Source organism: Chelonoidis abingdonii, chromosome 7, assembly GCF_003597395.2.
Source record: "Chelonoidis abingdonii isolate Lonesome George chromosome 7, CheloAbing_2.0, whole genome shotgun sequence".
NCBI classification, from domain to species: domain Eukaryota; kingdom Metazoa; phylum Chordata; order Testudines; family Testudinidae; genus Chelonoidis; species Chelonoidis abingdonii.
This window is the reverse complement of record NC_133775.1, coordinates 60,305,689-60,323,388: the sequence shown is the minus strand read 5'-3', so window position 1 is coordinate 60,323,388 and position 17,700 is coordinate 60,305,689. Positions and strand designations below refer to the sequence as shown.

Here is a 17,700-nt window from a genome sequence, read left to right as displayed (position 1 = left end):
CTGCACGCTGCCTTCTTCCTTCAGGGTGTGCAGGGAACTGCAGCTGCCAGGGGCTCTCCAGCCCCATCCTCCTCCCCCCAGCATTGGCTTCTATTTGCGAGCTAGTGAGTTGGGCTCTGGCAGGTCCAGAAGTCCCTAGGGGCAGCCAGCAGCTCTGCAGTGCCAATTCTGTTGGGGGAAAAGGAAATTCTGTGCAGAACATTAATTCTATGCAAATCCTGCATTGTGCAGTGGCACAGCATTCCCCCAGGAGTAGTATCTGTACCTTTTTACCTGTGTAGCTGCCTCCAGGCTAGTGATTTATATTAGGCTGAGATTTTTTTTTCCATTCTAATTAACCTTTTAGACTCAAGCTAATCAATCTTTTAGCCTTTAGCTCTTAGGAGCCAGGTCTTATTGTACTGCCATAGGACAATAAGTCAGTAGTTGTGGCCAACTTGCATTCCATCCTGAGATCCTCATTTAATACCCCATTGATTGTGCAGAACACAGTGCTGTTCTGTGCTCAGCTGTCCTTCCTGCAGTCCCCAGGCGGCTGGAAGACGTAAACTATGGACAGCTTCTTAGTTCCAGAATTGTCAAGCAAAGATCTGCACTGCAAGGTCTGATTTGTGGGATTGTTTTTCAGAAAGTCCAAATTATCTATCGATTGGTTACATAGTCAGTTGCATGACCAATAGATTTTATGCCCTTAGGGCCAAAACCCAGTTCCACTGAAGTCAATGGGAATTTTGCCTCTAACATTATGAGGGCCATGGTTTGGCTTGTTGAAGATAATGTAGGAATCACAGTAGGATCATCGCTAAATATACAGGACACTCCTATTTTTATGGGTCTGTCCCGTGTCCTGCCAGCCGAGCTTGCAGGACAATATAGAGTCACCAGTGCACAAAGGTCACTTCACCACTTTCTAGATGCTTCCTTCTGCATAACATTGGACTTTGTTTCCTCTGACTTTTCAGTTCAGTTCTGGGGTGGGCAGCATAGGAGCGTGCACCCCAAGATTCTCCCATGATTGGTTGGGATTTTGGAAGGGAATTCTAGCCCAATCCCCAGAAATGGCAAATAGAAGGTCTCTCCTGGATCTGCCTCTATCACACTGTAGTGCCTAGTTCTTAGCACTGGTGAAACCCCATTCCTCTTAGAACATAAATCCCTTGTTACCAGAGAAAGCACTACAGAGTGTGCAGCCCATAAGTGTAATGATCTGTTGATGAGTCTCGAATCCTGTGTCTCCTCTACCCCAGGGGCAGTGTGCATACCATCCTGTATAATCCCCCCCAGCGATGCAGTGATGCTCCCTGAAAACATTACTGCTGACACTATGGACCACCGTCTGGAACCTACCAGAGTCCAGGTAAAGGGTATGTGTGTGCAGGGAGTGTCTCTCTAATTAAGATACGCTAAGGCAAAATGGTTCCTGAGATGTGAAGTTATCATTTTGATTCTATTGTAGCTGGCTTCTGGAGCAGCTTTCAGCAAATTCTGGAGATTAAAAATGAGGTGGTTCCTCTCACCCTCCACCTCCCATGGCGTTAGAGTAAAGAGTGTCAGGCCTGTGGGAAGAAGGAAGAGAGAGATTGGGAGAAGGAGGGAGTTTGGGAGAGACACAGACCTTCTAGGGAGGAGAGTGTTCAGCAGGGAGACACACCAGACTTTATTCAGAGAATGGTGAGCAAGTTAGAGAAGCCTGTTCTGCTACCGGATGTGAATGTGGAGCGAGCAGCCATCTCTGCCTAAAGAGCAGAGGGAAAGGGGTTCTACCTTAAAACACCCAGGCAATCAGACATGACCACGGAGCTGGATTTAAAGGCGCTGGACTTCTGCAGACCAACCCTTCCCCTCCCTGGGAGCTGTCGGGCCCTCAACACCCCTGACAATCAAGCCACCTATTTCATAGAATCATAGATTCTATTTACATGCCTGAATTCCTCTTTGCCATCTGTTATGGAATGGCCATAATGTATTAAAGGCAGGGCTGGTAGTGCTGCCTATAGTTAACTTCCCGTAACACATCCCATTAGAAAACCCAGTTTTCAGTTGTTTATAACTTTGCCAACCTTTAACCATTAAGGGTGACATTTTTCAGGCCGGGTGTCAAATTGTTTTGGAACATTTCAGTGCAAATGGCTCAGCCATTTCCGATAATCACATTAGGGCAAAATACATTGTTTTGCCCATGTTAAAAAAATTATTCCTGGAGGAGCTGTAGCATCCCGATGCTTTGGAGTAGACACTTGACATTTGGCACGATGTGGCCTTTGTGTCAGTGCTTGGCCTTGCGCCATCTGTGTGAAAATCCACCCAAATTTGTCCAAGTTATAAGCCCTTGAAAAGACTCCGTTCACACATGCTCTGTAGAGACTTGTTAGACGTTGGCAGCTAAATTCTCCACAGATTCTGTCTGCACTGGGCATGCTTCAGCCCAGGGATGCAGGGGCTGAGCAGGACTTTTCCTGGAATTGCTGCTCCCTGCTGCTTCTAGCTAGAGTGGAGCCAGGCACCAGAACTATGACCACAGAGCCTGTTTCTCCTACGCTCTCAATGACCCTCTGCCTGGCACCCAGGCAGCCTGGAGGAGGAGGAAACCGCCTGACTGAAATGCAAGGGGAGGACAAGAGCTGGGGTCTGAGAAGGGAGTGGTGTTCTAGAAGGAGTAGATTGGAATAAGGAACATGGGAGGATGTGTTACCCCGGGGTTTTCAGAACCCCCAACAGGGGCAACTTAACTGTTTTACTTTAGGCAGTGTAAGGAATAAATCAACAGGAACTCAGCGATTCTGTCTGATCAAGGAGTAATACAAGTAAGCGTGCCCTATCGAAAACTGGAGTTTATTAGATTTAAGCACACACAAACAAAAGCAATAGGTGTAGAACATTCCAGATATTTACCTAACATCTGGAACGGTACTGGGTAATTAACAGCAGGTTCGCAGTGGCCAATTGCTCACTCACCGGAGAGAAAGGGTGTCAGGAAAAACATTTCTCAAGGTGACTTCAGAGGACTGCTCCAATGTATACTTTATTAGCTAATTTTTATCAGTAATTTTTATAAAACACATAGGTTATAATGACCCCTACTGTATTATTATTTTTTAAATTTTTATTAAACTGTTAATATTAGAGGCAACTAGACTTATGTTTTTTTCATTATTATTTTTAGACTTAGTTGTTTGTTTGTTTGTTTGTTTGTCTTTTATTTTGATTAGCAGAAACTGCCAGCTAGATATGACCTTGCTTTTGAAAGCCTGTTTTTTAAGTTAACCCTTAATTATGTGGTGGTCTGTTTTATTAATTTAGGGTGGCTGAATGCGCATACTTACGGTTGCAATTAACTTGCTTACATTTTGGGGTATACACATGCTTTAAATCCAGGGCAACTGGGGAACTGGAACAGGGGAGCATAGGGGAGTGTGGGAGTGTGAGACAGAGGGGTGCAGAGTAAGACTGAGATCAGATGAGGACCTGAGACTGGCTGGGCGGGGAGCTGGTGAGGTGACTGGGACTGACTGGGGCGAAGACCTGCTGGGGTGGAGGAGGAGAGACAGGACTGGTACAGAGACAGGCTAGAGGGTACATTGACAGAAGGGGTCAGTCTTGAGGGGAACAGGCTCACTCTAGAACCTGGACTGGAACCCAAGAATCCAGAGCCTCAGCATTCCCCTGCTCTCATCAAATAGCTATGAAACCCACTGCCAAAGTGTGTCCCTCTAGAGTTTAGGGCCTGGTTCTCAAAGAGGACAGTAACCTGCTACTGCTATCAGTCTAGTCTTTCTCTTCCCCTTGTGCCTCATCCCAGTATCTGCTGATGTGCAAACTGGAAAAACAGAAATTCCATCAAGTGGAATCACATTGACATCACATGGGTCATTAGCAGGAACCTTTAGATCTGCCACAAAGACCTCTGCCCCTTGAGCTACAATATTAAGTACCAGGAGAAAAGCCCATGAGGAAGTTAATAATTCTGTCCTCAGAGCAGCGTTTGAGTAGCATGCAGTAGATAAGGCCTGGGGCTACCCACTGAACAAAGAGGAGAAAACCAAATATTGGCTAGCTGCTCCTTCAGTGACTGCTGTCCATCCTGCCCACTGAGTGAGGCAGGTCATTGAATACTTTGTCATACAACATATGCATAAGGGGGCCCAATCAGGATACCACAGGCAACCTTAATTCAGGCATTTCCTAACTAGCGAGTGGTTGAGCCTGCAACTTTAGTAATGTTCTTGTAACAGTTTCTGTGTGTAATATAATACGCAGTACAAAGACACAGACGAGAAAGTGTCCATCCACTGCTTTGGACTCTCAGGGAATGGAAGGTGCTGCAGAAATCCAGGAGGAGATTTAGGAGCATGAATCCCACTGATTCTTCAGTATGACTTGTGCTTCTAAATCCCTTAGGTGCTTTTGGAAAGTCTCCCCCAATGAGCCACTGTCTTTAGCAAATACACAAAACAACACAGATACAGGAGCTGCAGCCACACACAAAGCCAAAGCAACATTTGTGTCTGGCAGACTTACTAGCAGCTCAGGCTACACTTCCGACAGGCGTCTCAGGGCACTCTCACCTGTTGACAGCTCCGGGGACTCATTGCAGATTGTTTCCAGTGCCTGATGGTGGTAAAGTGTGGAGCCTTCACCTCCCCCGACTGCCCTCTCTCCTTCCCTTCCCTCATGTGCTTTCCAGCAGAAAGGCTCAAATACTTGGGATTATAACATCCAAAAGCAGCTCCGCCAGGGGTAATATTTCTTAAAATAAAAATGAAACGCGTCAGAGGGGGTGAAAGAGAAGCAAGTAATATTATTGGGAGCCAACGTTCTCTTCCAGCCACCTTTCTCCCCTCCTGGGAGCCTGTAGGAGGCTCAGGGTTACCAGAACTTCATGCCTGTGGATACTCCAGTGCGCCAGTTTGAATCAGACTAGCTGCAAATCACTGGCCTGGGAAGGGCCCAGTTGGGGGCTAGGGGAGGGTTGTGGCATGTGGGATCGTTAGCTGGGTCTTGGAAGGAGGCCTCGGGTATGAAGGATCATATCACTCAACTCTGCAGGACGCCGGCTTTTGGCTTTCCTTCCGCCAGCACCATCGCCTCTCGTGAATGGGGGGTGGAGGAGAGCAGGGGAAGGGGTTATTTTAAGAAAATGTCTTCCCTTTGCCAGGACCTGTCACTGAAACATGTTGTTTTATTCGCTCCCTTCGCCTCTGCTCCTTCCTCCCTCCCTGCTGAAAGATAGACATTTCTTTCTTCCCTCGGAGCATGCTTTCCTCTCACAGCGCTGGCCGTTGGTCAGGGACCTCTGCAGCAAGAGCTGCCATTCCAGCAGAGAAGAAAAGAGTGGGGGTCCACAATGAGTCTACTTGCTTAGAGTGACATATGGTCACGCTCCAGTTCTGACTCCGCCACTTACTGGCTTCATGCCTTGGGCAGGTCACTCCATCTCTCTGCCCTAATATCCTCTAGACCATAGGGAGAGGGGTGATACTGCCTTCATCTGTGGCACTGTGAGGAGGATCAGTTACTTAATGTCTGTATGCTGCTGAAGCATTCTGCATGGCTGTTAGGTAAACGAACTGAACAGGCTCGGCTCTCTCAGCCAGCACTCTGTGCTGCTGTCCTGGCTAGAATTCGGAGACACTGAGTGGCGAGAGATGGCCTAGGGATAGACTCTCCCTTATTATTGAAGAGGTTGGAATTGAGGAGGGGACTTAGTGAGAACAAAGTCGGGCGATGGGTGAGAGACTGAGAAAAACTATGGAGGTTGGGGGTGGGGGGATGGGTTAAACAGAGGGGCTGCTCTTTTAGCCCCTGGGAAAGCTGAGAACAGCAGGAGTGATTGGAAGGCCCTCGCTGTAGGGGTAAGCGCTGCAGGACAGAGCTGAGAGCACGCTCAGTGCAATGATTATTTACGTGCCTTTGGGCTGCCGTCAGCTATTCAAAGATATGTTTATGTCAAGCAGAGGGAAACCTAGCCAATAGGACTACCCAGCTAGGTGGAACATCCTCACACACAGCTGGGCTGATAGCTTAGCTAAGCCATGGGCCTCTCAATTGCCCAGCCAGACATTTCAATTCAGAGCCATGGGATTCCTCAGCTTCTGCCTCTCTCTTCCTACATGAGGATCCCCTGTTTATACGTCCCAGGATTGCAGTAGCTCTGTCAGCAACGGAATCATACTGGAAGCTCATGTTTAGCTGATTATCCACTAGTGCTGAGGCCAGACCTTATCTGTGACCATCTAACTGGTGAACCAGTTGAGCATCTCTAGAGGAGCTGACCCAAGTGTGACAAGCCAGTGCACTGAGCCACCATGTCCCTGGCCTCCACTACCTCTCTGTCACTCAGGAGAGTTTAATTCCTTTTTATTTTTTAATCATCATCTTCAGAGATGCCAAGTCTCAGTCCCTGCGCTCTTCAAATTCAACAGCACTCATACTTCATTAGGCATGGAAGGAAGGTCCCCATCTAGACCTCCTCAGCTGGCAGGAGTGTGGCTGTGACAGGATCTGAGGGGTGGTGAGAAAGTGAAATCCTTGGGTTGCGCAGCAGATGCACAGGAATCCAATGCAGAACCTGAGCAGACCACTAGTGATGCAGAGAGATATGGTGGTATAATAATTCTAATAGGCTCCTAGGGCACCTTTGCCTTTCCTGAGTCACCTGACAGCTGTTTTCTCCTTTTCCTCCATAGAACATTGTGTGCACTGGCAGGTTGCGATGGCACCCAGACCCTACAGTCATTCACTGCATCCAGTCATGTGAGGTAAGGCCCCTGGCATGAACAGCACTTCGGGCTGGGATTTCAGACTCAGTCCATCATAGGGGTGGGGCTAGTTTGCCTTGGCAAGAGTTTGAATGGTCTACGGCAGGGCTTTCTGGCCTAGCAAAGAGGCCAGGGTAAGTGTTCTTCATAAGCAAAGGAAAAGCCTGTGCACCGGTTGAGTAACGTGGCAATGACAAGTTTGGATTTTCAAAGCACCTTCTCCTGCTAGGGTGTCTCCCCTGGTGGGCAAAGCCCAAAAGATTAGAATAAGTGCCAGCCTAACTGATCTGAAATCTCCAGATGATGGGAGTTGAGAAGCTTGGTCTTAAAATCTTGTAAACACAGGCTTTCTCATGTGATTTCTGTCACTCTGGACCCAGGCTAGCAACAGGAAGTGTGAAATGAACAACAGTTAGAGATGAGGTCCACAGCACAGTTAGGAGGCAGATTAGAACTTTCCCAAAGCTTGGGGCGTAGGGATGAATTTATTCACGCTTCTTTGATGTTCAAGTTCTGGGAGAAGGCTCCTGTCAGCTCTTTTATGCTGTCCTTTATCTCCTATATCCATAAGAAAAGCCGGACAGGAATTTAATTCTACAGACCACAGCACAGAGCTAATGAATGAATGCAAAAGGGTGAAATAAATGAGTGATGAGAGAGTATGTGTGCCTAATGTGTTTGAGTTGCAAGTTCCAGAGAGAGGGTGCTGAATGGCTTAATCGGTCACCAGTCGGTAGAGTGCTGCTGGGCACGAGAATGACACAGACCGATGAGCACAAGACATGTTGTCTCATTGGAGGCAGCTTGCATTCGGGAGCAACTTGACACCGTTTTATCACGTTGTATGGTGCTCCATGTATTTCTCTTGACTGTGTTGTGTCTCTATTTATGGTATTTATTACAATGGGCAAGTTTTGAGGAGGAACTTAAGGACACAGAGAGTGTCAGGTCACCCTCCAGGGCCAGTCCAGATAAGTAGCAAGTGGATGGCATTACCGTCTCAGGGCTGTTCAGTGAAATGAGTTTGCTGGTTTCAGCCTATCTCCCAGGGAGCCCCTAACCAGTTACTGCTGTTGGCAGTTTCAGCAGAGAAGTAAAGGCCTGAATACTTGTAAAATACCTGATTCCCCTTCCAGGTCAGGAACGAGGCCTGTGGCAGGGCTGTGTGAAAGTCGTCTGCATGGCTCTGCCCTATTCCATGGGTAAATAGGAGACTTGAGTCTCCAGAGCTGCCAATCTGGCACATTTCACAAGCAGGGCTTTAAAGTAAAGGGAGTGATTCCTCCCCTGAGTCCAGTGAAGCAACGTAAGTGTCAATAAAGAAATGGGTAGCTATACAGATATCAAGACTATCTAGAATATCATAACTAAAGACAATGAAAATGGTACGGAAGAGCCATTGAGCCTCATGCTTCTGGGTTCTGCACCTCACCTCTTGTTTTGAGCAAGATCCTTGTAGAGAATGGTGCACAAGTGCTGACTGTGGGGCAGCTAGAAGCTACTGCAGTCCCAGCCTCTGCCAGCAGGAGCATTGGGTACAAGAGAGAGCACTTAGCCACCCCAGGGCCTCTGATTATGAGAGAATCACTGGCTGTGCAGGAATTCTTGTTGACTACTGTTGCAGTCTCTTCCAACAGGAGTCACTAGCAGGTGGGGTGTAGGAGTGCTGGCTGAGGGCAGGGTCCAACCTGTCCCAGCCTTAGCCGGAGTAATTCTAGGGAGCTCTAGCTTCCAAGCCTCCGGCTGGAAACATCAAGTTACTTTCTGATGACATTGGAATAATTTACCTTGTCTCCATCATGCATCTGACACTGGAGCAGTCCAACTGTCTCCTCTCTCCGTGTCTTCCTTCTCCACCCATTAATCTTGATGTCCATCTGACACTCTCTTTCTGGCTCTTGCCAAATTGCCCATCCAGAGAGTGGTGAGGCACATAGTGCAAAGAACAAGAGAGGGATAGAGGGTGTTCGGAGCACTCATCAGGAAAGTAATTTAGTGTGGAGTGGGCTCTGCAGCTCAAAAGCCAGCGGAACAGCTCATCCTATGCCATCGGTGGAAAAGCAGATGGCAGTGAGCGGGAGGGGGGGCATACAGAGTGTGCAATGTGAGTTGGGAAGAGAGATCAGAAAGTCCGGTGCTGCAGAAGGAAGCCACTGGATGAGGCATTTGGTCACTTTGTGGCATTGTTTCCTAGGCCGCCATTAACATCTTCGCTGGCTAAGGCTCAGCTCCACACTTCCTAGGCCAAGGGCAGTGAGTAGCCCAGGAGGGACCATCAGCTCCTCCTGATGAGGGAAGAATGAGCAGGCTGCTTCTTCCCTCACCTTCAGTGATTGCTTGGTTGACCTGTGCTGCTGCTCGTGGTTCTGTCGCGGTCCCTCTGGCTCCATGGTCTCTTATTCACACTGCATTGTGGGAGTGGTTTAGGCAACTGTTTTACTACCCATCTCACTGTTATTCACCATGAAGTGTCGCTCCATGTAGCTCTCAAAACACCACCCAATCCAAACAGTGCAGTGAAGCAAACATATCTTGGTTCCATGTAGCAGGAGTGGAGTGGTTTGCAAAAACAAATTGAGCACTGGTTTTGAACTCCCAATACCAGATGTGAGCACATTATTTTGGGCATGAGCACCCACCTACAGCTTGCATTCCTTGCCCTCACGGCAACTGTCTGCACGTCACCATTGCAGGCAGATAGGAAGGGCTAGCTGCATAAGAGCAACATGACAGATGGGCCATCAGCAGATGGCTTCGGAGTGGCGCGAAGATATCAACTTCCAACCCAGTAAACAACACGGTCCTAAGAAGGATTCAAATGGCACCTGAAATACCTAACAATTCTCCCGTGCAGCACCATAGGGAATGATATGATCTATTGATGGTCCTCAATGCAATGTTCTATAGATGCAACGGCTGGCTATTACTTTTTCTCCCTGTGTCCACCTAGCGTATGACTAATAATGAACTGATTGTTCCGATGATCTGATGCAGTGCTCTAGAAGTTCATATGTAAGACTGAGAGGCAGGAATTCCCCACTTCCTCTCCTGGGTCTGCCATTGACTCACAGTATGGTCATGAGCAATTAACTTACCATTTCTGTGCCTCAGTGAGCCAGTAAAATGTGGGTAATAATTCCCCCTGACCAACAGGGTGAGTGTAGGAATAATGAATTAATGTTTGTAAAATGCTTAGAAAATACAAAGCATTGCATGAATTCTAAGGTGCAAATTCTGTTCTTGGTTACATGAGTGCAACTTCTATTGAAATCCATGGGACTTTCACTTGCAACTGAGAGCTGAAATCAACTCTGAGGAATGCTGGGTGAATTCGGCCTCCAGATACCTCCACATAACTCCTCTTGAAGACATTGGAAGTTATGTGTGTAAATCTGAGGGCAGAATGTAGCTCCTTATAATTGAAGGGGACATCAGACTTGCGGTCCTCATGACATAGGCTGTAACAAGGACACAAATTGGCATCACATTACACAGGGTGGATTTGATTTAAATCAAATTGATTTAAATGACTAGTCAGGAAGACTCGATTTAATCATGGGTTTCTATGTAAAAGTGCATTCTTGTTGCTTGTTGTAGCCTTAATACATATTCTTCACAACTCAGAGATAGATGTAGGTTTCATTTTTAGAAGGTACACGCTATACATTTTTAAAGTGATTTATTTTGAAAACTTTTCATATTAGTTTTACAGCTATATCAGAAAAATTGAATGATTGTTGGTTATTTCATTACCAGAGGTAATTGAAGCCAGTATTTACGATCATTGGGAGGTGACTATCTCCATTAACAGGCTAATCATTATATTGGGAGGATTTTCTTGTATGTGTTAGGAGGAGAACATACCAGACAGACATTTAATTTGTTTTTTTAACTAAGAACAACAACATTAAGTATTCTGGTTTTTATTCACACAACATAATATTTTAACAAACAAAGCATGATGAATTTTTGAATTAGTTAAATATTTCAAGTTTTTTAAATCAGGTTGATATTTTGTAAAAATTTTTTAACTAAATAATTAAATTAAATATTAAGAAGAAAACAAAATACATTGACTAGTCGCGAAGGTCAACTATGAGAAACTTAAATATTGGCTTCTGCAGCTAATATTTAGTCATCTTCACTTTCATTATTCCTGTTGTTCGTATCTGGAAAGAAAAACAGGCTTTTCCTCTTTTCAGGTTCAAAAGGACTTCTCAATTTGGGAATGAATTAGTCAAAGGAAGAAAAGTATTCTTTCTACACTGGCGAAGAAGCTACTGCGGTTAAGATGAGATTACACGTCAACAGTCTCTGAATCAAGTGCTAAGTGACTTCCACAGTTCACTGGTGTGACTTTCTTTAAAAACATCATCAGCAAACATATTATTTCTTGAATGGTTCTTATCCCAAACTGGGTTCTTTTCCGCGGCTGCCCAGTATTAGGCTTTCATTCCAGTGATGAGAATGGTGTGTAGATCTCAAATCAAGAAGGCTACACTCAGAAAGACCTCAAGACTTCTGGAATATGCTGCATCAAACATTCCATTTTGTTTCTACTCTGTCGACGTCCCTGTCACATTTATCTCACTTCTCCTTGTCCAGATCTATCCGCCCCAAATCTCTCTATTTCATTGACTTTTTGAAAGTTCATATTAGAGAGAGTGACGGGAGGATGATTTGTGACGACAAATTTGCAGAGGGACAACTAGGGTTGATCTGTATTTTTCTCGACCTCTATATATTATATATTTTTAAAACATTATTTGCTGTTAACAATCGATGTTATCTCTGGAGACAAAATCCCACAGTTTGGACTGCAAACTAAGCATCTCTGATTGTATCTTCTAGACTGAGCACTGAAGTCCATTCAGTAGTAGAAGATTAAAACTCTAAATACTCTATTCAGGAAACCTGGAACCATAATATTGGCTCCTAATCCATGATGTTAGAATAATTTAACAAAACTTTTTTTTATTACCATGAGATCTATTGGTCTATATTACTATAGATTAGATTGTAATCTCATATTCCATGGATAGATATCTTTGGGCATAAGAATGTTTGCTTAATTAAACTATCTTTAGTTAGGTTTTTTCCTCAAAACGTTAATTAAAAAGATTTAATTAAAAAAAAAACTGATTTTTTTATTATTATTTTTTTAAATCTAATTGATTTTATCCCCTGAAATTACAGGCAGTTCTCAAGCAAGTGTTTGGAATGTTTCTAGCTGTCATTTTATTGAAAACTGGAGTCACGGGCTAATCACTATACTTTTTGGGGCTATTCATTCATCAAGTGTCTCTTGCCTTGTTGTTAATAGATATAGTGTGAAAACCAGCTGGGTGCTCCATTCACCCTCCCATACACAAGAACAAGGAAATACTCACAATCTTACAACACAACAGGTGTGTTGTAAACAGCACGAGAAGTCATTCTTCCGCTCTACTCTGCGTGGTTAGGCCTCCACTGGAGTTTTGTGTCCAGTTCTGGGCACGCATTTCAAGAAAGTGTGGAGAATGGAGAGGGTCCAGGAGAAGAGCAACAGAATGATTAAAGGTCTTGAGACATTGACCTATGAAGGAAGGCTGGAAAAGAAATGGGTTTATTAAGTTGGAAAGAGAAAGACGAGAGGGGAATGGATAGCAGTTTCAGTATCCTAAAGTCTGTGTCAGTGAGGAGGAGGGAGAAACTTGGTTCCATTAGCCTATGATAGAACAAGAGAGCAGTGGGCCTTAAACTGCGCAAGGGATTAGGTTGGAACATTAGGAAAGTTTCTAACTGTCAAGGGTAGTTAATCACTGGAGATAAAATTGCTAGAGAGAGTTGTGGAATCTCCATCTCTGGAGATATTTAAGAGTAGGTTAGATAAATGTCTATCAGGGATGGTCTAGACAGTATTTGGTCCTGCCATGAAGGCAGGGGACTGGACTCGATGATCTCTCAAGGTCCCTTCCAGTCCTAGAGTCTATGAATCTATGAATCTCAGGGCAATGTCCATGCTGCATAGCCCCACTAGCTTTAATCTAGCTGGAGTGACTGAAAAATAGCAGTGAAGATGTGGTGTCTCAGAGATCTGTACAGGTTGTTCAAGACCACCCAGAATCCTGTATACATATTTGCATTCCCAGTCTGCACCAGGGTCAATGGTGCTGCATCTTCTCTGCTATTTTTAGCCACACTAGCTAGATTAAAGGTAGCATGGGTGTGCCTACACATGCTGCAATCACACCTCCGATTGCAGTGCAGACATATTCTCAAACAGAGAGAGACATCCTCTCAAACAGAGAGTGGTGGCTGTTGGCCAAGTGCCCAGCTCTGAAGGCGGTGCCCTTCCAGCAGCAGCGCGAAAATAAGGATGGCATGGTATGGTAGGCATGGTATGGTATTGCCACCATTACTTCTGTGCAGCCACCTTCAGAGCTGTGCAGCCAGAGAGCAGCAGCTGCTGACTGAGGGCCCAGCTCTGTAGGCAGCAGTGCAGAAGTAAAGGTGGCAATACCATACCATGTCATCCTTCCTTCTGTGCTGCCACTGGTGGCAGCTCTGCTTTCAGAGCTGGGCTCCTGGCCAGCAGCTGCTGCTCTCCAGCTGCCCAGCTCTGAAGGCGCACCGCCTCCAGCAGCAGCACAGAAATAAGGGCAGAAGTACCGCATCCTGCCCTACAATAACCTTGCGACCTCCCCATCCCAACTCCTTTTTGGATCAGGACCCCTACAATTACAACCCCATAGAATTTCAGATTTCAATAGCTGAAATCATGACATTTACTATGTTTAAAATCCTATGACCGTGAAATTGACCCAAATGGACTATGAATTTGGTAGGGCCCTAGTTATAAGGACTATTGATCCTGAAACTTCTAGGAAACACATTATCCCCAGCAGGAGTCGGGAAACCACTTTCCTTCTATCACATCGGATGGCACAATCGGTTGTATCGGGACGATTTTGTGCCTCACTTGGAATCATCTGCTCCTGGCCACTCTGGAGACAGGATTGCAGATTTGGTGGGCCATTGGTCTGACCCAGTGTAACAATTTCTATGTTCCTGGTTGTAAATCAGCTCTTAACAAAGGCGGTTCTGTAGTCAAATCTGTTCTGGCATGTGATGACTCACTCCTTCTGTGCGGGTGGCCAGCAGGAGCTCTGTGTTGCTGCATTTCAGCCGACACCTCTTGCTGTACTCTTTCTAGGAAAAGGAGGAAATTGGACATCCTTTATTTGACTTAATCTTGTAACAGCTTTAAGTCTCTACCCTTAGATCCCACAAGCCTTGGATTCTGCGTTTTGGGGGACTCCTTAACACTCCATGCCCTCAGCTCTGTTCTGAAAGCAGTTCTCCTGCCGGATGATGGCCTGTGATGAGTAATTGGATCACCAGCCTTCATAGCATAGAATAGGGAGACATGGCATCGCCTTTAGCCCATGTTTTAAATCAGCTGTCAGGTTGTTGAGATGAAGCTATTGATCCACCTCTGAAACAGGACTTTGCTCCTGGGAATCTGCAATAGATACCTGGCAAATGGGTACTGGAGGGAGGGGGAATTGAGTGTGTTTGTGCAATAACAGCAGCATTGTGTGTGCATGAGTGTGTGATCTGTACCTAGGCATGTACACACATCTGAGTGTAGTTTCTCTGAGGTTAATAGTAGATTCTAGCAATATTTCAATACCTAATTCAATCCATCTGTGGCTGCATTCCACAAATTCTCTCTAATCCCTGCCCTGCTTGTATTCCCTCTCCCTTCTCTCTCTCCAGCTTGTCTTATACATATTTCCAGACTCAGGCCTTAGGTGGCCAGCCTGTGACTCCTGCTCACCATATAGGAACCTGGGAAGCATCGGCATCTTGCAGCATCTGGGGGGTAGCAGGGTGGAAGCCTGAGGTAGTCTTTGGTGCCAACTCAGAGCCACTGTAGCATAGAGTTTATGTGTTCCTGTGCTGCGAAGGTGACAACAAAATAACTCCAGGTCTGTGAAAAGCTTGTCTCTCTCCCCAAAACAAGTTGGTCCAATAACAGATATTACCTCACCCACCTTGTCTCTCTAATAGCCTGGAAATTTTGTAGCTACAAGTACACTGCATACAACTTTGTAAATATGGCAGCGGCTCAATTGTGCAATAGGATGGGTGCCCCCAACTCCCACAGGAGTCAACGAGAGTCAGAGGTGGTCCTGCCCCTTGCAGGACTGGGATCGCCCTTGTCTTCAAGTCACAACTGATTGAAAAACTAAAGTTTGACAAGCTGGGTTCTGTTCTATCACATGTAGCAGATCTAAAACCGCCAGCCGTCCCAGCTCCAAGTTCCCCATTCCTGGTGATGCTGTAAGATGCAGAGACAATGCCGCCTGGCTTTGGAGTTTGCGGCACTGGCCACTAGAAAATTCATCTTTTGTCTTGCAAACAGAGAATAAACCGATGGAGGGCAGGTTGCTGTTTGGACAGTCACTTGTCTGGCTGGAACCCTATCATACCGGACTCAAGATGATAAGTTCTTTCTGGCACCTATAGCGCATTTCCTCCCAATTCTGTGTTCAAACAATTCCTCACTTGCTCTTTTGTCAAGAACTTCTGGAAGAAAAAATCCATCCTCTTTTTTTGAATCCTGTTTGACTTGGTTTTCGGAGGGTTCATGAGGGACAGGGAGGGTTCAGAGGTCAAAATCCCCCTCTCCAGGGAGCTATATAGTTAAAGGGGTAGATAAATATGGTTAAGAAATCTCAAGGGGCTGTTATTTGAAGAGGAAGAATTACCTTCTCTTGGCCTTGCTGTTTTTCTAGGGACCCCTAGTGTTTGATATGTTGGGGTCAGGACCATGGGCCCTTGGTTGGAAAGTGGAAGTATCTATATTCAAATCTTTCCACTCCTGTAAGGTTCCTTCCACACTGCAAATAGAACAATATTGTATGCAACCAGTCTTTGATACGCTCATCTGACATCATCCTTGTTCATAACATGATTTGTCAGGGCTACCCTGCAATGCTTTTCCTGACACAAGTATAGAATCATAGGACTGGAAGGGACCTCAAGAGGTCATCTAATCCAGGCCCTTGCACTCATGACAGGGCTATGTATTATCTAGACCATCCCTGACAGGTGTTTGTCTAACCTGCTCTTAAAAATCTCCAATGATGGAGATTCTGCAACCTCCTTAGGCAATTTATTCCAGTGCTTAAGCACCCTGACAGATGGAATAAATTACATTGTATGTGTCAGTTACATTGTCCTGTCTGCTTCTACTTCATTGTACAGGCCTATTTGCATGAATGCACTGTGGACAGCTATCCCATACTGCCTCAGCCGCTGGTGATAGGAGCAGAGGATTGAGAATGCTTTTCATAGTGGGCAATGCACTTTGAGATGCCCTCCTACATGGAAACTTGGAAGGAGAAGCGAACTAAGCTGGTTACACACAAATGTGGTCATGTCTGTACATGTGCTGAAAGCTGGTTACAGTATGACAGTCATGTTTGAGCCCTGCTCCTAGGCAGGATCAAAATACAGGATAATCATACAGGACATACCAAGGATTTAGCCTGGCTGCAGACATGATTAAGTCCCATCCACACTACAGCTTACAAAGGAGTTATAACCAAGACTCCTGGCTCAGTTGTGTTTGTAGGGTAGGTAGGTCCTAGAAACCATGGGTAAATATGTTTTGTGTGTGGAATCAACCATGATACAACCTGATTACAAACTTCCTAGAAATCTGTTGTGTAGACAGACCCAATTAATGGCTCTGTTATTCTGCCTGCAGCCAAACTGCACTGGGCTATGATCTCCCCTGAATTCCTAAGCATAACCAGGGTTGGGCCTTTGCTCTTGGATGAGGGATCTCCTTAGTGTTGCAGAAAGTGGCAGTGATGTTTCATTAGGTAGCTCATTCCCCTCTGACTCAGTTCTGAAGCCATGCTCCAATATGGAATATAGAAAGGCTATGCTGCAGTGCGTGCCATCTTTTCTAGGAGATGTAAGACCAATGTGCTGGTCATTATGGACCACACGGCAACTTTGAGAGCATGGGTGTTAAAATTAGTGTCCTGGCCAAATAATAGTTTGAGTGGCAAAATGTTGTCTTGCTAAATAGTGTTCTCCTTCTCTTCCTACCATAAGCTGTTGTGTGATGTTGCTGTGCACTGTTAGACAGATGCCTTGTTCCACCTCAGAAGTGACTGCACTTCAACGGTGGGAGAACTGATTTCTCTCTTAAATTTGGCAAAGCTCTGAAAGTCCTTTGTAATGAAAGTTGCGATGTACTGGAAAGGTGCTTGTGGAACTAGTGTTATAAAGGAGGCCTCTAGAGGACTGATGTGTGCAGTGAAATTAGCACACTGCCCTCTGCATGGGGACGGCTGAGCTGGTTAGCAGTGAATATGGCCTTTCACAAGGACATCACAAAAGCTTTGGTTCTGCCCCTCACTGCACCAGGCAATGCAGATGTGCCAGGCCCTGGTGGACATATATTGCAGGAAGTATCTTCTGGAGCAGGGGGGGAAATCCAGGAAGTAGCTTGTTACTCTGCTTCTGAGGCAGTGTAACTGCTTATTGTCCCTTACGCAGCACTTGGGCTGCCAAAGGCATGACTGGGCCCCAGATGGACGAAGGGACAGAAAGGGAAAGTGAGGTGAAGGGACTCGCCCATGGTCACAGAGTAGGTCAGAGGCAGAGCAGGAAATAGACCCAGCTCTGCTGACTCCAGTCTAGGGGCATGGATAAAATTTCTGCTGTTGAAAGATTTAAAAGCTAAGAACAGTTTAGCTTAGAGATAAATCACGCTGGGTAAAAAAGCTACTAGAGCTTCCCCAAGCACTATCTCAGGGGAAGCTCTAGTAGCTTTTTTACCCAGCGTGATTTTTACCCAGACAGACTCCGTCTTATCTATTCCATCACTTCTTATTTCATTACAGTTCACCCCATCATTGATGTACAAGGCTACTCC

At 45.7% G+C, this 17,700-nt stretch overlaps 1 protein-coding gene across 1 annotated transcript in view; it reads left to right on the top strand.

Annotated features, from left to right (window-relative positions):
- Positions 1 to 17,700, top strand: part of PAPPA2 (pappalysin 2) — a 184,458-nt gene that overhangs the window by 138,081 nt on the left and 28,677 nt on the right. The window contains exons 19-20 of the mRNA XM_032804788.2: positions 1,248 to 1,357; positions 6,687 to 6,758. Coding sequence (XP_032660679.2) covers positions 1,248 to 1,357; positions 6,687 to 6,758 — 182 coding nt within the window. The remainder of the gene's footprint in view (positions 1 to 1,247; positions 1,358 to 6,686; positions 6,759 to 17,700) is intronic.